This window comes from Filicampus tigris, chromosome 2, assembly GCF_054856515.1.
Source record: "Filicampus tigris isolate MCC_2025a chromosome 2, RoL_Ftig_1.0, whole genome shotgun sequence".
Lineage (NCBI taxonomy): Eukaryota > Metazoa > Chordata > Actinopteri > Syngnathiformes > Syngnathidae > Filicampus > Filicampus tigris.
In genome coordinates this window covers 7,691,951-7,712,830 of record NC_141218.1, presented here as the reverse complement: position 1 = coordinate 7,712,830, position 20,880 = coordinate 7,691,951, and the positions used below count along the sequence as shown (strand labels likewise).

General features: G+C 47.9%; 3 protein-coding genes across 10 annotated transcripts in view; all 3 read right to left on the bottom strand.

The window, feature by feature from the left end:
• LOC147151199 (sodium/calcium exchanger 1-like) overlaps positions 1-3,234 on the bottom strand; it is a 44,967-nt gene extending 41,733 nt beyond the window's left edge. Inside the window, exon 1 of one of the 2 annotated variants that reach the window (XM_086013014.1) lies at positions 3,135-3,234. The gene's annotated coding sequence lies outside the window, so the exon portion shown is untranslated. The remainder of the gene's footprint in view (positions 1-3,134) is intronic. The other variant, XM_086013033.1, reaches the window with a different exon arrangement.
• A 1,323-nt stretch (positions 3,235-4,557) lies between these two features.
• LOC147151198 (sodium/hydrogen exchanger 9B2) lies at positions 4,558-8,747 on the bottom strand. Of its 4 annotated transcripts, none has more exons than XM_086024428.1 (12): positions 8,358-8,747; positions 7,999-8,169; positions 7,386-7,528; positions 7,190-7,317; positions 7,038-7,119; positions 6,843-6,936; positions 6,663-6,769; positions 6,441-6,590; positions 5,574-5,682; positions 5,353-5,489; positions 5,061-5,235; positions 4,558-4,693 (listed from the first exon to the last, which is right to left on the bottom strand). In XM_086024428.1, exons 1-12 carry the CDS (start codon positions 8,443-8,445, stop codon positions 4,617-4,619), a joined length of 1,461 nt encoding a protein of 486 aa, XP_085880554.1. In that variant the 5' UTR covers positions 8,446-8,747; the 3' UTR covers positions 4,558-4,616. The 4 variants fall into 4 exon arrangements, with proteins under 4 accessions (XP_085880554.1, XP_085880556.1, XP_085880557.1 ...); XM_086024430.1 differs by having other exon boundaries at positions 7,999-8,139; XM_086024431.1 differs by lacking the exon at positions 7,999-8,169.
• A 149-nt stretch (positions 8,748-8,896) lies between these two features.
• On the bottom strand, positions 8,897-20,688 carry corin (corin, serine peptidase). 4 transcript variants are annotated; one of them, XM_086024418.1, is made up of 24 exons: positions 20,545-20,688; positions 19,355-19,502; positions 18,492-18,716; positions 18,059-18,170; positions 17,875-17,979; positions 17,632-17,813; positions 17,093-17,206; positions 16,899-17,006; positions 16,528-16,638; positions 16,318-16,440; positions 16,149-16,220; positions 15,833-16,073; positions 14,837-14,979; positions 14,650-14,757; positions 14,457-14,570; positions 12,948-13,058; positions 12,742-12,865; positions 12,434-12,562; positions 12,219-12,268; positions 11,951-12,137; positions 11,613-11,775; positions 11,430-11,538; positions 10,535-10,668; positions 8,897-9,873 (listed from the first exon to the last, which is right to left on the bottom strand). In XM_086024418.1, exons 1-24 carry the CDS (start codon positions 20,587-20,589, stop codon positions 9,688-9,690), a joined length of 3,144 nt encoding a protein of 1,047 aa, XP_085880544.1. In that variant the 5' UTR covers positions 20,590-20,688; the 3' UTR covers positions 8,897-9,687. The 4 variants fall into 4 exon arrangements, with proteins under 4 accessions (XP_085880544.1, XP_085880547.1, XP_085880543.1 ...); XM_086024421.1 differs by having other exon boundaries at positions 15,833-16,064; XM_086024417.1 differs by having other exon boundaries at positions 15,833-16,220.
• Positions 20,689-20,880: the final 192 nt, after the last annotated feature.

Sequence of the window (20,880 nt, the reverse complement as noted above, 5' to 3'; positions counted from 1 at the left end):
CAGAGTGTGTCCGTTCCCCCCAAAATGTCACATTTGTATGTTTAAAGCAGCCCGAAGCATCTTCGACAGAGGCCAAGCTTTTGCGGCGATGCGGGTGGGGCAGACCGAATTAGAAGGCTGCCATATGTCAACCTTGTGATCACGCAGTCGTACAGCGAGGGAGCGGCCGCCCGTAATGAGCACGTAGCCATGAAAGGCCTCAAGCCCGTCTGTTTTTACTCGTCTCGCCCTTAACTTTTTCATCAGTCTGCCGTCGGGTTGACGTTGTGAAACGATGGCCACCTTTGGGGAGGGTCCGGGGGGTGGGGGGGTGGTTGGGGGACCCAGCGCGCTTTCTTTTCACGCCAACTTGCTCTTGCTCTCCGCTGCCGACGTCAAATCATTTCAAAGAGTCTTCTTCAATTCAAAGAGCATTCTTGACGAAAGACTGCTAACATTGCTGGCGTGTGCAAAACCTTTTTAGTATTCACTCTTGATACACCAGTTAAAGTTTTTGCATACTAGTATGTTACAAGTGAGGCAAAACTGCGCACTAGTTGACAAAATGGTACCGCTAGTACCAGTCATGCTAAACGCTAGTCAACATGTAGAATTTTATCATGTCACTAATGGTGTGCAGATGTCAAAAGTTGCATGTTTTCCCTCACTAGTAACATGTACAGTAGTTGCTTTACTAGTGTATGCGAACCCATTTGAGCATTTATTCAAGATCCTGCCAGTGCGCTCAATTGTCCATCTACTAATACGTTCCCTGTCCTCACCAGTAGGACATTTTCGTGCACTCGTAGAAGGACTATGCCATACTAGTACATTTTTCCCACTACCACATGATGTGACTGCACACAAGCATTCAGTTTAAGGTTCAAGTAGTCTACTAGTAGCTACGCTCTTTAGCAATTCAGCACACTGAGTCATAGAACGACTAGGTGCAATTACTAACATTTTTGCAACAACCAAATACAGTTTCTGAGCATAAGCGGCAAAACTGTGCATGACTTCTGCATGCTACCACCACCTCTAGGGACATGATAAAATTCTACATAATAACATATGGCTCTTCACTAGTAGCGTGCAGTTTTGCCTGACTAGTAAAATGTAGTTCCGTTCTAATAGTAGGTTACACCTAGTCATTCTACTGGTGCGAAGACATACAGGAGTAGTGGAAAACAAATGACACCCTGCTAGTTTTAAGAGTGTGCCGAATTGTCCTACTAGTCCAAGAGCCAAGGCTATTAGTGTATGAATGGTGAATAAATGCCCAAGCGGTTTTGCGTATGCACACACACACAGAGTGGGTGGCGGTTTAAAGCACATACGCCTGCCTGTGTGTGTGTGCGTGTGTGTGCGTGTGTGTGTGTGCGCTTCCAAATATAACCCGCCAGATGAGGGCCAGGGAGGCAGGGCGAGGTTGGCACAGGGGGATATAAATGGATACTAATTGTATGGCTCAGTCAGATTAAAAAGCAGAGGACTTAACAAAAACACAAGCGCGCGTATGCACGCGCACACACACACACACGCACACACACTCCCTCCCTCTCCTTCTTCCTGTGAGGATGTGAAACTGCTCCTGCGCGTCACTCATTGAGCGCTCCAGTATGACACGTGGTTGTGCATTTAAATGGATGATAATTCTATGCCTCTCATTTGACAGACAAATCCAACCAAAATTACTTTTTTCCTTGCATTATTCCTTTAATCCCTCCCCAAATAGAGCCCTGACGACTTCCCAGCCCCCCCCCCCCCCCCCCCCCCCCCCCCCATCCCCACCCCTGCTCTACTGTATGGACTTCGCACGTTTGTCGGAGCTTAGAAAGTCAAATGACTCCCAAAGAGGGAAGGTGGAAATCAGAGGAAGTTGACGCCCAACTAACGAGATTGTGCAAGTGGATGAAGAGGAAGATGAGAAGCACAACAGAGGATACAACTATCTATTCTGATAATTACCTACTTGACTCTTCAGTGAGGGGCGACACTTAGAGAAAAGGGACCCATCACATGACCACTGGCGGCTCTACACAGTTTTACCTAGGATGGCCAAGGGGTAGCAGGAGGTTGAGTTGGGAGGGCCGAGTTTAGAACTAGGGTTCAAAATGAACTTTTTTGATCACCACACAGTGTGGCTGGTGACTCTAAAGCAGGGTTGGGCAAGTAGCAGCCCAGAAGGCCCCCAGCCCCACCACTCCCAAAAAAAAACAAAAAACGTTTTTTTGTTTTTTTACCAATCCAAATACTTTTTTTTTTTAATTCAAATATAATGTACTTAGTAGGGCTGGGCAATATGTCTGAAAAACTGTCACAATCTAACTATATCATATCACTCAATAATACTAATTATTGATTTGGTTTTAGACCCATTTAAAAAAAAAACGTAACTCTTTTTGTGTACATCGTTATATAGTGTAGTTTTTCCTCCACCAGTGCACTGTGAATGCTTATTTGTATTAGGTGCTACTGCTACCCCAAAGCAGTATTGTTGAGACACATACATTAGCCTTCATTCAATGTCCATGCAACATAAGTGAACAAATACTCTCTTGCAGTGCATACATTATCGTTGACCAACTGTCTCAGGACTACTTTATCTTTTTAGCAGACTCATTATTGCCATAGTTCATTCATAATTTACGCGCTCGATTTTAACTTGAGTGCGATGCCGATGGTCGGATATGGCTAACTGGCGCTAGCATGTCAAAGGCAGGGAACTCCTTTACTTGTACATTACGTTTCCATCCGGAGGTGTTTAATGGGGTTATCGTGCATAGTATCACCAGAGCTGGGCGTCGTTCCTCGGTCTCCCAGTTCCCGTCCTGCATATTTAATCGACCCATGTGGTCCCAGTCAGTCGGAGTCAGCCAAACGGCGTCGAGAACAGACTTAACCGATGTAATTCTCAACCATCTGCCATCGCTGTAGTTGTAGTTGTAAAATGTAAAAACAAAACAAAACAAACACTCCTGGCACTTGACAGGGATCTGTTACATCCAACCTGTCCAGTTTGCACATGTCTCATTATGTCCTTTTCATCAAAGTGAGATGTGAATTCCCTTGGACATAATGTTGACTGACAAACGCTCCTAGTTTTATCACTGCTCTGAATTTTAAATCCTTCTCCTGCCCCGATAGTATCCTACCTGTATGGCTCCGTAAACAAATGCACGCGGAGATCAGTCACATGTTATCTGGAGCTCTGTACTCCCTGCGCACCTGCTGACAATAAGAGCGCCACTGCCATCAACTGTGTAGTATTAGTATTGCAATCATATTTACCTAGTGACGCAAAAAAAAAATAAACACGTTCTCTGGGGGTGACACACGCCACCCCTGGGATCGCATCTATTCTACTATTTGAGAAGGACTGTCTTAAAGACAAGTATCATTTAATAATCAATTCTCATATTGCTGTACACTACAGTGTCAGACAGTTTGAGCTCAGTCGCAGTTTGCTCATTTAAGAGCGGGCCAATATGCCAGCTGGGAGGTGCACAAGGATCACAAAATGTTACAAAAATTGATTGATTGGAGTAATTGCCTCAAAAGGTTTTGCAATTAAATATTAAGTTAGGGGTTTGTATGCAGGCCTGTTTTTATCAAATGTATTTTTCATTACTTCTATTTTTTCTTTACTTTATTATGATTATGATTCTTATTTTATTAGTTTTCGTTCATTAACTGATGTGTACCAACAATTTTCTCTATGTCTGTAGTTTATGTTTGTGGAATTTTGGCAGGAGTAGAGAACGCTATTTCGTCCATGGGCGCCAAGCTGTCGCCATCTTGTGGTCAGTATGAGAAATGCTGTCGGTGACCGAAAACAAATATACGAGCCATTTTACATTTGACTTTATATTTGTATGCTATTTAATATCTGTAATATACGTTTACTGTGTTTTTGTTTATCTCCACCAGGTTGTTGTTTTTTTATGTTCTGTATTCCAAAATAAAGACTTTTTTTAATACGAGACGGGTGATGTCATGGACATCAGCCTTTGCTCGTGGCCAACGTGTGGTGAGGGCGGAAGTCTATGACGTCATGAATCAATTCATAAACCAGAACTACCGCCTCCACTTCTAAAGTATTGTATGTATTTATTGACGATATTGTCTGTTTTTGTTTTCTTGTGAATTTTTTTAAACTAATAGTGTTCCATTTAAAAAAGCACTACCATGCGTGCCCCTAATTGACGTTGAAAACCGTCTATTTTCTAGGAAAAAAAAGATGTGATGGTACAATTTTCATAATCATATCAAAGCTTTTGGGCTCAAAATTGGTTTACTGTATTTCCCCTTGTTTTACACTCGTAAATAGATCTGAGGTGTCTGTTTTATTTAGCCAAAAGTCCCCAAAGCATCAAGAATCATAGATATATTTTCACAGCATATGGTCAAATCCGCCAAATTACCTTTGGGGTCACTCTGTTCATTAGCCCCACTGGTTGCTAACAGATGGGCAGAAATAGAAAAGATTTGCGAACAGTGACTTGGTTGTTTCATACTTGATGGATGAGTAGGGAATCCAGACACACAACTATTTGGATTCAAATACAACAACAAAAATCAATTGTACCTAAGATCTCCTCTTTAATGTCGTTTGTATTTGTTGGGATTAAAGATCATCACAGCCTGCTCTCAAAAATCGCAGGGTCTTCACCTTGGCCAGCCGGAGATGGCGCTCCGTCCAGTGCCTCCGGCACTAACATAGAAAAAAACAAGTGTCAATTAAAAGATTGCAAAATATGACTTGATTATGTCAAGAAATCAAGGAAACTAGAGAGGTAATTTCTGAAGAAAAATCTGATACTGGACTCAAATGAATGATTTAAATCTGTAGACAAATGTGAAAGGAGAAAGTATTCAATAAGTGTCTCTTAATTTGTAAATTTGGGAAATGAAAAACAGTTCGTGAGATGTCCTGAATGAACTGAACATTTTCAAGATGGAATGGTTAAAGCAGTTGAGAAACATGGAATGGAGATAAGTCAAGTCAATAAGTCAAATGGCCTCATTCATTTTGTAATGGAAAATTCAGCATACCCACAATAACGAAATTCTGTGCTGACCTTTGACCTGCCGGCTCAGGAGGCGTGGCCCCGCCAGGCCTATGCCCAGCGCTCCAACGGGCGCGGTGATCAAGATGGCTAACACGGCTAACGTTAGCACGTCCAAACCGAACTTCACCAAGGTCTCGTCGCCCGCGTCCCTCGCCGTGTCTAACGCCGTGGAGCCGATGGCTGCCTGTCACACGTTTCGTTTTGCTTTTGGGGCTCAGAAAATAGACCACTCCCACCATTACAGAGTTCTGCTGGCCTTCTGCTGAACTTTAACCTCCAGCCGAGGGATCAGGCGACGTACCTGCACAGTGGCTTTGGGCAGCCAGGCGATGGCGATGAAGAATTTCTCCTTGAGCACGAAGCCCGCGCCATGCACCAGCGCAAAAGTGGTGGCCAGTCGCACCACGAGACCGATGGCGATTACGGCCACACCCAAACCTGCACGACACCGCGTGTGACTCGTCGCAACGCGATGGGTTGCCAAAACTTGCCACCCCTGTCGTGCCACGGCGTGCTTCTCACCCACAGTGCTGAGGCTCAGCGTCGTTATGACGATTTCTGCTCCAATCAAGCCGAAGAGGAGGGGCTGGAAGACGTCCCAGCATCTTCCCAAAATGGCCGCCACCCCCGCCTGCAGGGAGACGTCATGTCACTGGCTGTCCAATAGAGGTACGGCATCTATTCGAGTGGAGGCCACGCTGTATTTTTTTTTATTCCTCAATAGGTAAGAGTATGGATGAAACCACAACTGCAAAACTTGTCCTTGCTCTGACGTTTCATCCAGAAGCTATCCCATGGGATACATCAGTGGTCATCTAATTGTGGTATGGTGTCAATTAATGGAGGCCAGGACGGAAGGAGATCTTTTATTCCTCGAGGTTGAGGATGAAAATGTAATTGACCCGATTTCACCACTAGGTGCTATAAGTGTGCTGAAGCCAAAGCTCAATGGTTGTCTAATTGAGGTATGGCACTTAATTTTCCGCACGGTGCGAATAAAATATCCATCCATCTATCTGTATATTAGAGAGGAGCCCACAACATGACATTTTCTATTTCTCAAAAGGTTTGAAGATGGATGAAATCATAACTGCTGAATTCCACCACTTCAGAGAAACTGCGCTGAAGCTGTTGGATCGGTAGTCGTTTAATTGAGGCATGGTGTCTAACCGAGTGGAAGCCATGGTGTGACATTTTCGAATGCTCAATAGGGTTTGAGGGTGGATGAAATACAAATTCCACCACCAGGCGGAGTATGTACGCTGACCTTTCATCCAGAAGCTATCCCCTGGGCTACATGAGTGCTCGTCTAATCAAGGTACGGCATCAATTCGAGTGGAGGCCACGGTATGATATTTTTTTTTCCTTCAACGGGTCAACCATGATTGCCTTGTCAGCGCGCCAAGACAGCGCGGCGAGGAAAGCCAGAACCAAGGTGCACAGGCCACCGGCCCCAGAGGCGCCCAGCACTTGAGTGAAGAAGACGGCGAAGATGGAGAAGGCCAAGAGGAGGAAGCTCCTGGTCGCCACCACGTCCTCCTGCACCAGTACCACCTTCAGTCCGATATAAAAGGACATGGACCAAACAACTTAACGGCTTTCCACACGCACCTGATCCACGCTGGGGAAGAAACACAAGAAGATGCCCACAAGGATGCCACCTACCACTCCGCCCACCACCTCCAGGAGACCCTTCAGGACGCTCATCCACGTGGAACCTGCGAACATGCGCACGCACGCGTGCATAGAGAGCAGAACTCCACCCGGCCCAAAGCAAACCAGAAGCCAAACCTGTGGAAAAGGCCACGCCCAGACACGTGGAGAAGCCTGTGATGGCCAAAATGTCGTCAAAGCTGCCGGCAGCCATCAGGAGCGTCGGGATGCCCTGCGGAAGAAATCTTCGGTAGAAGCCAAGATGAACTTCAGGAGTAGCCCGGCACAACTTTAGGCGAATCCCAGGCCAAGCTGAAAAAAGCAGTAGCTTACCTTTTCGCTGCCGTAGCCTTCCTTCTGGAGCAGCAACATGGACGGAACCACCACGGCCGGAGACACCGCCGCCAGGACAAACCTGCGCAAGCGTGCACACGGGTGGCGTTTTGACCCAAAACCGCGCAACCGCGCTTACACATAACACGTACCCCAGCAGGAAGCCCCACGCCCACGGCAGAGCCAAGAGGAAGTGAGAAACCACGGCAACGACGCACGCCTCCGCGACACACGGCCCGACCGCCACGCGCAGGCACACGGCCTTCAGGCGGCGCAGCGCCTGCAAAAAGACCGCTCGTCACCGCGTGCGCGTGCACGCACGCGCTCGTGTGCGTGTGCACGCGGTACCGAGGGGTCCAGGCCCAGGCCGGCTCGGGCCAGGATGATGGACAGCGCCACGCTCCTCAAAGCCGCAGACCAGGCGGCGTCCACGTAGACGGCATCTGTCACGTAGGGAACGTTCCTCAGGACCAGGCCGGCCAGCAGCATGCCTGTGCAGACACACGCGAAGCATCAGGTGCGCATGTGTGTGTGGGTGTGTGTGTGTGTTAGGGCTGCTCAATTATGAAAAAAATAATAATCACAATTATTTTGGTAATAATTGAAATCACGATTATTCAAACGATTTATTTTTGGGTACAAAACAAGAGAATGTTTAAACGTGAAAAATATAAAGACAAATAATTTTGGGGGTAACATTATAATTATGTAAGTTCTAACCAAAATGTATCAAATTAGTTATAAAATACAGTTATTATAAAAATGCGCAAATGTATTAATTCAAGTATGATTTCCTTGTGTGTGAACAAACAGTGTGTTGGATATAAATGCATATTCATAATCCTTTCTTTACCATTATGCTAATTTTGTAATCGTGAAGTGTAATAATCTTAATTGCAATTGAATTTCGATGAATTGCACAGCCTTGGTGTGTGTGAGGTGGACCAATGTCAGGTCATACCAAGCAGTGGTGGGACGGGGGGCAGGCCAGGAAAATGGACCATCCCGATTAGTCGCCCCCCCAACACTGCGCTGATGAAGATGATGACCACACCAAACACTCTCCCTCCTGGCAAACACTCACTTCCTGTTACTGACCACACTGCGCCGAAAAGCAATGCCAACACACACGCTGTGCGAGCACGTGCGCACACACGCACACACACGCACACAAACACAAACATACACGCTCTCATAGACAGGCACACATATACACATGACAGACGTACAGATACACAGGTAGACACACGCGCACACACACACACACACATTAGCGGATGGCCCAAACGTGTATTGACTGATGGATTGGCTGGTTGGCACCTTTGGTGATGATCAGGTTTATGAGGCCACGCGGTCGAACACATCTGCTCCTCAGGCGGCTGAAGGACGAGGCGCAGCAGGAACACATCTACGCAAACAAAGACATAATCACTGTGTGTGTGCGCGTGTGCGCGCGTGGCGGACCTCACCGTGTCATCCAGCTCGTCCGGCGTCGTCACCACCGCAGCAATCTCTCTGAACCGTCCTGACCTTTACTACCACAGTGCACTCTAAACAGTGTGACTTTAACACACACACACAATAAAGTCTTGCACTTTGACCCCACTTGTACGTGCATGTGTGCTTTGTGAATTCCTTCCTTGTTGTCCCTCCATCCATCTCTCTCCTTGTCTCAGCCCATAAACACTCATTGAAACACAAACACACACTTTGAGACATACGCGCACACATAAATACACAAACACGCAAACACACAATAGAACACGTGCACGTAATGTACATGCTGACAGAAAGACAGACACACAAACACTAAATACACGTAAACAAATACATACACAAAAACGCAGACACGAAAAGAGTGAGAGCAGGTGTGTGTAGCTTTACTGTTGAACACAAAAAACATTACACTTCCTTCACATGATTCCTCACAATACAAAAGCAGGAAGTGACATTGTAGGAGGAGGCCCCCCCCCATACACACCCGACACACACACGTGATGTACAAAAAAGTGTAGAAAAATACTCTTGAAAAACAAAAAAGCTTCCAAAGGACAGCTAACGACAAGCGACCAGGAATGTGGACGTGAAGGAATGAATGAGCAAACATCACAAGTCACGAAATTTCCATCACGGGCAATCGTCTTGTCGTCCGTCGCCGTTAACGTGTTAGCTCCCTCTTTTAGCCAGCGCTAGGCTAGTTGAGCTAGCAACAACACTGATGCAACACAGAAATAATCACAAACATCACACGCTGTTAACTTCTACTTGTCGTAAAGCTGTTTGAGCATTTATTCCCTATCTTTGATATCCAATTGGAAGTCCAAGTATTAGTACACTCTAGTCAAGTAGAACAAATACATGGACTTTAAGATGGATATAAAAGATATCGAATAAATGGTGTTAGTAGGACAAAAGTGGCACTAGTAGTGAAAAAATCATTACTAGTAAGAAAAATTCATTCTACTAATGTGCCCAAGCTAGTACGCCGACCTCAACCTGGATATACTGTAAGTGTTCAAAGGGGCTAACGTGTTAGCATGTGCCATGAAAATGTTACAGCAGCTAGCATCAGAAGGCTAACGGTGTCAAATGACAGTGTGCGGCGCCGCATCACTTCCTCTCAGGAACAGGAAGCGCGATGCGGCGCACGTCAGTCAGGCAGGTACGTGCGCATGAAGATCTGCTGCCGTATCCACGGCGTGAAGTGGCTGACGTTGCTGTACACGCCGGGTCCCAGCACTTTGCTGAAGCAAACGCTGCCCCATGACGTCAGGCCGAACAGCGTCCAACGGCCCCCCGACAACTCCTCGCACACCAGCGGACCGCCGCTGTCGCCCTGGAAATGGGAGCAACACACCGCGCCCGACACAGATCACAAGAGGGCAGAGGTCATTGAGGCTGAAGCCTGGAAGATAGGACTTGAGAGCTACAAGCTACAGCCAACAATCTACAACTTAAAGGCTTGACTTAGAAGATGGAATTTGGAATCTAGAGCTTCGAAGTTAGACTTGGAATCTAGAATCTAAAATCTAGCACCAGAATACCTTCGAAGCCACACCCTGGAAGCTACACCCTAGAGGCTTGACTTAGAAGCTAGTAGGCTAGAAGCTAGGACTTGAAAGTAAGACCTTGGAAGCTATAAACAAAATGCTAGAGCCAAGAAGCTAGACTCATACGTGTAAGAGAGACCAACATTTTAGAGCCTAAAAAGTAGCACTTAGAAGCTAGAGCCTAAAATCTAGATCTTGGGAGCTTGGAAGGTCAAACTTAGAATCTCAGACCTTAAATCTATGAGCTAGTCAGGACCGAGACTTGTTAATTCTAATAATAATTTATATTCAAAAAGAGCCTTTCAAGGGACCTGAACCTAAACGCTAAAGCCTTTTAAACTCATCGGAAGCTACAATTTACAAGCTACAACCTAAACGCCAGAACTTGGGAATTATCATTTATAACTTCAATTTAGTGGCTATAAAATGTAGGTGCGAGGTGGTTACCATGCAGGAGTCGACGGTCCCGGCCTCGTAACCGGCACAAAGCATCCTGGCAGTTATGGTCTTCATGTCAAAGTAGGACTGGCACTGGGACATAGAGATGATCCGTACCTGGCCCTCCTGCAACTTGAACGGCACTGTGGAGGAGGTAGTACATCTCACACAGGAACTGGCCCGCAAAACACATCTTAGTAGCTAAAACGTAGCATCTTGAACTAGGAAGCTACAACTTAGAAGCCAGGACTTGGATCGAGTAACCACTGTAGAGCCTAAACAGTTGAACTTATCGGCTCAACCGTAAAAGTTAGACTTGAAAGTGAGAACCTAAAAGCTAGAATCTACTGGCCAGAATTTCATAGCTAGACTTGTAACCTAGAACCTAAACGCTAGAGCCTTAGAATCTAAGACTCAAAATGTAGATCCGGGAAATGGGTGTTCAGACTTAAAGTGGAAATCAATCAAAACATATTTTTTTCAAGAATATGTTCCCAGCAGGCCCACTAGTTGAAACACGGCATTGTGATTAATATTGCGTCTGTGGAATATGAGTTAAGCAGCAAAATCGACCCCATTTTCGCCATCTCAGGGGGTGGCCATTTTGTCACTTCTATCGACTGAAAATGACATCACAACTGATCAGGTAACGACCAATCACAGGTCACCTGTTTTCTGAAGTTGAGCCATGATTGGTCGTTACCTGACCCCTGAGTAGTTATGATGTCATTTTTAGTCGACAGAAGTGACAAAATGGCCGCCCCCACAGATGGCTAAAAACGGGTGGATTACCTCTTATTCCACAAACGCAATATTTATCAGAATGCCCTGTTTCAAATAGTAGGTTTGTATAGAACATATTGTTGAAAAAAATATGTTTGGGTTGACTTCCACTTTAACTTACTCCTGTTGCCCATGTGACCCCATCCTGTGATGTAGCAGTAGGAGTCCGGAGTGGGAATCTGATTGGGTCCGGGCAGACACACAGGCCGCACCCATGGCGTCTGCTCCACCTGGGGAGACATAATCCCACAATGCGTTAGCAGCTCAAACAATATTCCCGGCACCCCACGCAGGGGTGGCTCACCTCCGAGTCTAACTCCACCACACTGATGTCGTAATCCACCACGGCGCGATTGTAGCGCGGGTGCACCGTGATGGCCCGCACAGCGCGTCTCTGACTATGCGCACCCGGATGGTCCAAGTTGTTGAGACCCAGGAGGACCTTCCACAGGTGAGGCTTCTCCCTGCTACTCACGTAAGACGGATATTGAAAGGTCATATTTAGAAGCTACATCATCAAATCTCAACAAATAGAACTTAGAAGCGGAAAACTAAAAGCGAGCCCCTCGAAAGTGGCACTTTAAGGCTAGAGCCCAGAAGGTAGAAACTTGAAGCACAAAAGCGAGACATAGACGGTCTCACCCCTCAAAGCAATGCGCCACCGTCAAGGCCCACTTGGCGCCGATGAGGACACAGCCGCACACATGACCGCTCTGACCGCTTTGTAGCGAGCACTGCCACGGCCACGCCCCCTGCCGGGCTACGCGGCCTCCCAGAATCCTCTTGCGCCTGGAGGAATGCGTGCCCACCGCCGGGCGCAGTCCGCACTCTGTCCGAGAGACGGGAAACAGGTAGTAGACTGGGCCCGCGCCGCCCGAGGAGACCATTTGGAGGCATTGACGAAGCTTACCATTTCTGACGCAGACGAGAGCCACTCGCTTGCCGGAATGACACGAGTGACTGACGCGCACGTGCGCACGCAAACAGAGATGCACACAGACAAGCAGACAGAATCAAACATGGAGTCTAATGTTAGCATTAGCACGATTAATCACTTCCTGATTAATCCCCCCCCCCCCCCCGCAAAAAAATGGCTTCCTCTCTTACAAACACACACATACACACCTCCTCTTCTCGAGGCGTGCCTGTAGAGCTAAGCCTTTGCGCTCCTCCCACTCGGGGTGAACATGTAACCAGCGACGGCGACCCGGAGGACCTCCCTGCTCGGGTACCATGGAAATCGAGGCGGGAACCCTGTGGGACACGCTGCCTGTGATGGACCGGACGCATCACCTGTGTGTGCATGTTTGAGTCTGTGTGTGTCTGTCTGTGAGTCTATATGTGTGTTTGTGTGCGTGTTTCTGTCTGCGTGTGTGCGTGCGTGCGTGCGTGCGTGTGTGTGTGTGTGTGTGTGTGTGTGCTACTGACCTTACCCTAGTCCCAGCTGGTCACAGGTCAGTTTGCTGAGCTGCTGGTTCCACTCGTCTGCACACACGTGATAACGGTCAGCCGTCCTCAACACGGACAGAATGGAACCTGACGACTGGCTCAGAGACACTCCACATAACAACACAACACTCGGTCATCTCCCCGTTTGTGTGTGTGTGCGCGTGTGTGCGTGTGTGCACGCGCGCATTACCACAGTCCCACTCGTCGGAGGCGTCGGTGCAGTGTTTCTTTCCATCGCACCACAACGTCCTGTGCACGCACTCGTGATTGTTGCACGCCAACTCATTATCGCCACATGCCGCTAACACAACAATAACACACACACACACACACACACACAAACACACACACTGGGTTAAGGCAGTAGCACTTGGAAGCTAACACCTACAGAGCTAGCATTTCAAATCTAGATTTACTGGACTAGAGGCTATAACGTAGGTGCTAGTACGGAGCCCCTAAGGTGACCTGGAAGTAAAAAAAAAAAAACTTTGCGTTCCCTCGCAAAGATTTCCATTCCCTCGCAAAAATTCCGAGATAACGCAATTTTTTTTTGCAAGGGAACGCATTTGTGTTTATGTACTTACAGGTCATTTTCCGGGTAAACAAAAGCAACAAAGGGAGCGTTTTCAGCCATGGGCGAGTTTAACTGAATTGCTTTGAAATACGCTTGAAATACAAAGACATAAAATCAGTTTTTGATATCAAGCACGGTTTCCAAATAAGCGAAAGACATCTGAAGCGAGTGCTAAACAATAGAGGAAATCTCTTGACCGCAAGGAGTGTTCCAAGTCCTCCTCCATATCCTTGCCGGCCGTCTCCGACGTACTGTCATCTCTCAAACAGCCACGCATCAGAGACTAGGCTAGGCTAGCTGCCAAACTGACCTGGAAGTACATAAACACGCATTTAAAACAAAATGCGTTCCTTTGCAAACAACTTTTTGCGAGGGAACGCAAATATTTGCGAGGGAACGCAATTGTTGTGAGGGAACGCAAAGTTTTTGCGAGGGAACGCAACGTTTTTTGGGGTTTTTTTAACTTCCATGTCACCTTAGAGGTTCCGTATGCTAGAACATAAAAAGCTAGAGTCTAAAAAGAAGGACTTGGTAGCTAAGAATTGATAACTAGGTCTTATAAGTATATAACTAAATAAAGTACTGGTATGTAACTAGTATATAGACGGTAGAAATTAGAAATCAGGACTTGGAAGGTAGAACTTCAGAAAGAAGAAAGAAGTCAGTATGTAGTAGCTACCCTCAAAAGCTACACCCTAAAACGAAGGCTTAAAAGCTACAGACTGCAAGATAGAACATTGTGCTAGTACGTAAAGGCTAGTACTTAAAAGCTAGTGCCTAGGAACGAGACTCAGAAGTCAGGACTTGAAGACTAGATCACACTGGAGCAAGAGCATAGTGTCAGAAATTGGAAGAGAGAATGTAGTAGCTAGAGCTCAGAAGTTAGACTATAGTAGCTAGCAATTGGAAATTAGCACTGACAAGCTAAAATTTAAAAGCTAGAACCTAGAAGTTGCTAGACCTTGGAAGCTACAAATTTAAAAGTCAGAAGACCGGATCTATATGCTCGAGGTGAAAAACCCTAACTTGGAAGTTAGACTTAGGAGCTAGAACCAGAACCAAGAAAGTACAACTAAAACGCTAGAAAGCTAACACTAGATGTGACACAGGTGGGCAAAGACTCACAGCAGTTGACCTCGTCGGCCAACAGGGGACAATCTGGGAAGCCGTCGCAGATCATGCTGGTTTTGATGCAGACTCCGCTGCCCGGACATTCCCACAGAGCGCGCTCGGTGCACCCTGCCGCATACGCGCAGAGACGTGTCAGCGCGTCCGTCTTCACTTTTGTGTCACAAATGTTAAGCGGCGGCGGTCTCACCGCAGTGGTCTTCGTCGCTGCGGTCGTCACAGTCAGCGAGACCGTCGCAGCGCTTGCTGGCGAGGACGCACCGTCCGGAGCGACACTTGAAGTGGCTGGGGGAGCACTCTGTTACCACAGCGACACGGCAAACACAGACAGGAAGTGAGCAAACAGCGAGTTGAGCGCATCACGTACGCGCACACACCGTCTACGCCGGCCTCGGGAAGAAGGCACGTCGAGTTTCCACCCTCTTCGGGAAACTGAGCGCAGTCCGAGTCGTCGGGCCACTGCAATCCCACAATGCCGAGCACTGACTCGCACTTCTCCTTGGCCGTGCGACACAGAGACCTTCAAGGAGGGAGATGTCGAGTAATCACACTGCACAGATGCTCCTACCACACACCGATGATAATGCCTGGCTTGTCCCACCCCTGTCCTGTTCTGTCTTATTTGAGGAGGATATCCAACTACTGCAGGAGCAAGGAGCGGAACAGGACAGGTTTGATGCGCACGCACCTGCCGGGTGGCACAGTGCTCAGGCTGAGTAACACCGATAACAATGGTTGGCTCGTCCCGCCACCCGTCACCCTGTCCTGTCTTGTCCTATTTGCTATTCTTCTTCACATGGTGTAGCATTGCTTCACTCACTTTTGTCGCCCCCTGTCCTGTTCTGTCTTATTTGAGGAGGATATCCAACTACTGCAGGAGCAAGGAGCGGAACAGGACAGGTTTGATGCGCACGCACCTGCCGGGTGGCACAGTGCTCAGGCTGAGTAACACCGATAACAATGGTTGGCTCGTCCCGCCACCCGTCACCCTGTCCTGTCTTGTCCTATTTGCTATTCTTCTTCACATGGTGTAGCATTGCTTCACTCACTTTTGTCGCCCCCTGTCCTGTTCTGTCTTATTTGAGGAGGATATCCAACTACTGCAGGAGCAAGGAGCGGAACAGAACAGGTTTGATGCGCACGCACCTGCCGGGTGGCACAGTGCTCAGGCTGAGTAACACCGATAACAATGGTTGGCTCGTCCCGCCACCCGTCACCCTGTCCTGTCTTGTCCTATTTGCTATTCTTTTTCACATGGTGTAGCACTGCTTCACTCACTTTTGTCGCCCGGTCCTGTTCTGTCTTATTTGAGGAGGATATCCAACGACTCCAGGAGCAAGGAGCGGAACAGGACAGGTTTGACGCGCACTCACCTGCAGGGTGGCACAGTGCTCAGGCTGAGTGGGTCGCACTTGGGTACGAGCAGCGTGCAGGCGTAGAACATGAGATACTGGTAGCAGCCCGTCTGCACCAGCGCCGGGAACAGCGACGACTCCCACGACACGGAGCTCTCCCGCTGCGACACGTGACCCAGAAAGTTGGGGAAGCGCGTGTGGTTGTAGGGCAGGTTCATGCACAGCTCCAAGCTGATTGGCTCACAGCCGGCTGACACGCCCACAAGAGGAGGAAGGAGTGAAAAGAATTTTGCGAAGCGGAATAAAAATATCGACGCATCTGTCGAAGGCTTACTGCAGTTGCGGTGTCGCACGTCACAGGAGGTGGACGTGCAGCCAGGTTGAGTAGGGGGGCACGCGGCGTGAGCTGCAACACACGCACACACACGCGCGCACAGTCACGGACAGTCAGACAGTGACACGCGCGCGAACAAAGGCAGCCTGTTGCCGGGCGGACGTCTCACGCTGCTCGCGCGTGCAAATCTCTTCGTCGCTGCCGTCTTTGCAGTCGTCCTCGCCATCGCAACGGAACGCCGGAGGAATACACTGGCCGTTCCGGCATTCCCAAAGACCCTGGCTCCGACATGCTGCGCACACACGCGCACGTGCACACACACAGGTGAGTGGTTCCTGCGATGTTGGCGGCGGGGCCCGTCGTCACTATGGCGACTCACAGCAGTTGAGCTCGTCACTCTTGTCAACGCAATCGTGGTCACCGTCGCACAGCCAATCCCTGGACACGCAGCGGCCGTCGCCGCAGCGATGCTCCCGCGCCGCATCGCACACTGACAAACAACAGTCAGTTAGCCAAGTTTAACGTATACGGTTCTCCATTTTTTTATAAACAAAATGTTTGAATGACCCTCTCAAAATCGTTATGATATAAACCGCAAATATTTTTTTTTGTTTAATGATACAACAGAATTCAACTTGCAAACTATCTTTGGCCATTGGCAGTTTGAGAAGTATAAGTACTACTTCAAGAAGTACTTATATAAGTATAAGTACTTCTTCTACTTAAGTGCTAAAGCGTGTGCGCCCTCACCACAGTCGAGCTCATCGCTGAGGTCCCCGCAGTCATCGTAGCCGTCACAGAGCAGAAGCGGTGTCAGGCAGCGGCCCGTCAAGCAGCGGAACTGCGTCTCTGAACATACTGGATGGCGATATCATCAATGTGAAGATGGCGCAGCGTCGCTGCGACGACCGTTCGTGTACGTGCGCGCGTGCGTGCGCGCTCACCACAGTGCGCCTCGTCACTCCAGTCGTCGCAGTCGTTTTGGCCGTTGCACACCAGCTTCTGAGGGACACAAATCCCCGTGGCACACAGGAAGTCTTCCTTGCCGCCGCATGCCGCTGTCGGTCAATCAGAGTGTAGCGCATGACAACACTAAAAGGGCCCGGGACAATGTTCTGTCCCGACCTGCCCTATTTGCTTCTTGTCCCTACCTTAATACGGTCGATCAATCAGAGAGCCGTGCTTGGTATGACCAAACATGTCAGAACAATGTCCTGTCCTGCTCTGTCCCAGCCGGTCCTTTACTGTCCCGCCCCAATCAATCCTGTCCTATTTGCTACTCGTTCCTTCTGTTTCTTATATTGTCGACCAATCAGAGAGCACCGCTCAACTTCACTAAAGTGAGACAGAAGAATGTCCTGTTCTTTCTTGTCCTTTACTGTCCTGTCCTACCTGTCCTATCCTGCCCTATTTGCGGCCCTTTCTAACAGGGCAGCTTGACGTCACCAAACGTGCCAGACCAATTAAAAGGCAGGCCACTCACATGGTTTGCCCACAGCTTGTTGGGGTGTGTAGCAGGCAGGGGGCGCCGTGGAGGATAAGGCGGCCTGGCTGAACTGCGAACAACGCAGGAAGTCGGGCCAGGAGGCGTTGAACATCTGCAGGACGGGCTCGCAACCCTCCCTGGCCGCCTCACAGAAGGACGCGCACGGCAACACCACCCACCTGCGGGCCAGCGGGTGAGCGAATATTCTGGGATGTGGCGGGCGGAGCGTCCCGCGGCTACCTGTGCTGAGCGTCGTCGTCGTGGAAACACTGCGGCAGGGCCAGAGAGCAGCCGAACAACATGATGTGCTTGTAGCAGGACAGTCTGCTCAAGTAGCTGAAGAACCTGCAACACGTGCCACGTCACTTCCCCAACGATGTCTCCTCTTGCCACCGCACCTGCCGAGTTTTCCGCGCACCGTTACCTTAGCAACATGTCCACCTCCGAGCTCTTGACCACAGCGGCGGCGGAGGACAGCCATGTTTGGTTGTATGGCAACATGAGACACTGAGGCTCCACCAGTGGCTGACAACCACCTGCGCACATTTTGAATAAAAAAATGTAAATGTAAAATGTAAAAAATCACTCTACAGTATTGTACTTTCCAAAAACATACAGTAATAACATAATTCATTCTATAGCGTTGTGTGTCTAGTGTGTTTCTAGACCACCAGGGGGCAGTATAATACATACAATGCAAATAGATTTGATGGGGAAACAAAGAAAACTAAGCTGCAGCAATGTTAGTTGTTCTTCACAGAGGATAAGGACTACTGTATGTGAGTGTTTTTACATTGTCTGTCTACATGTGTTGCTTCACCATGAGGTGGTAAATATCTACACACACATCCACTTACCTGCATCCGGCGCAGAGGTGGCGCCAGTCAGCCAGGTGGAGCTCAGTGAGGTGACAGACGTCATCAAATCGTTGGCCGTCGTGATTGGCGAAGTGGGCAGGGCCTGAGACGCATCCGACGGGAGGGAGGGGCTTGTACTGTTCCCACAGTAACCGGGCTCTCTGTCAGCCATCGGCTCAGGAGAAGGGAGGGGGCTGGAGTCTGAGACGCGGCCGCCAATCACTCCTGAAGAAAGGGCGCAAAAAAAAATAAAAATAAAAAACTGTTTCACAACTTCAGTGTGCATGCATGCGTGTACGTGTGTGCGTGCGTGTGCGTGCATGCACGTATGTGTGCGTGAGTGCGTATGGGCAAGGAGCTTTTCGATTGGTTCACTTTAAATGCACAAGCGTGGATGTCTATGAATAGTGTCGGAGGGATCTGGTTACCATGGCGACCTCCGGTTACACATCTCACTCACTCACTCACACACTCACATGTCGGCTAATAATAACAATCATTCGGGAAGGGGGAATTACGGGGGGGGGGGGGGGGCCTCCACCACAAGTGCCAGCCGGGGTTAGTTTGCGACACTAAAGCAGGAGTGTTTGTGTGCTTATCACCCCTTTCAAGGTGGTTTCAAGGTCGGTGATAAAAGAAACACATACACGCTCGTCTTTAGCTTGGACAAGATGAAGATACTGAAAAGGTGACAAGATGTTTTACGACACGGTAAATATTTGACATTCCTACACACTTTACGCGCTCCTGATTGGGGACACAGCCTGGTTGTCATGACAACTCCTCACACACGCACTCTGTGCGGAACCAACATGTAAGAAGCACCTCCAGAAGTGCGTATGTGTGTGTCTGTGTGTGAATACCGGTGAGGGCAAGAACGAGCATCACACCGGCCAGCAGGCCGGCGACAGGAAGTAGGACATAAACCAGTTGGAGGCGGCCGGACGTTTGTGGCTTGCGAGGAGACGCCTCCTCGCCCATCCCGCTTTCAGTTACTCCGCCGGTCGCTTGCTGGAGCACAGAACATCAACGGAGGTTATTTGGACAGCAATACATTACAAAACGATTAAGACAAAAGGGTTGAGCGTTTGTCACCCGGTGAAACTGAACACAAGTGGAACATGAACAAGCGTACAGTAAAAATGTGCATGTATGTAAAATATAGTCCTTCATTAATCAAATCGTTTATTTACGTTTTGGTGTTTAAAATGTAGTTAACTAACAAAGTATTTCAGAAAATACAGAAAAAGTATTTTTTATTGTATTATCATTAAGTTAACTCTATGTATTGAAAGAAAAAAGATTCATTCTCATTTTTGGAATGCATTCTATATTAATTTAATACAATAAAAATATAGTCTTTAATAAATATATGTGATAAATTAATATAACTATTTTACTAATATTTTATTTGCAGTAACTGAATGAACCATTTATTTAATAAAATAATACTGTATGAAGAAATGTTAAATGTCTCATTGTTTTATTTTTATTTGCAATAAGTCAACCAAAGAGAAAGAAGAAATTATTAAAGAAATAAGAAATGATTTTATAAAAGGATACATTTTATACGTATGTAATAAATGGTTTGTGTTGTACGTATATAATAAAAAAATGTTAGGTGTCGAGAATGAAAGGTTTATTTTAGAAATGTTTTTTTTATTTGAAAGTTTGTATTCTTTAACTTCCAAAATATCAGTTGATTCTTTAATAAAATAAATGCATAAAATAACACCAATGAAATAGCAATTTGAGATAAATTACCGCGACTAAAGAAAAAAATGAATCAATACATTTCAATAACCACATTTTAGGAAAACCAGTTCAATGCAGAATCCTTGACTGAAACGGTGGCCCCGGGCCTAATTTTGCTTACCGATGCCCTAGACGATGACGTACTTACGAGCGGCGGGGTTAGACGAGTCTTAAAAGTCACGTGAGGCAATTAGTGAAAGTCAAAAGCCTTTCTGCTGGGCTTTTTTCTGCTTCCGGTCTATTCCTTGCGTCGCTGAAAGCCACGTGGGCGGGCGCGCGCGCGTGAACACACACTCACCGTGTCTGTTCCCGCGCTGAAGGTGACACGCGGCCACGAGCACATGACCTTCCACTGCCGCCTCGTCGCAACCACCGCGCCAACTGAAGTCAGCGGCCACTGTGGACCTCGCAGCTGCTCGGCCCGCCCTGCCCCTCCTCCTCCTCCTCGCTCTTTTTCTCTCCCTCTCTCTGGCCACGTGACCGCGCCTGGACGTGACGCGCGTGAACGTGACAGAACCTCACTTTTGTATCACACAGGAACTCACACAGTAAGACTCACACACATGCATGCACATAGTCTCAAGTAGAGCTTATCAACAGGGAGTGGTCATCATACTAACTTTTTATTCGTCAA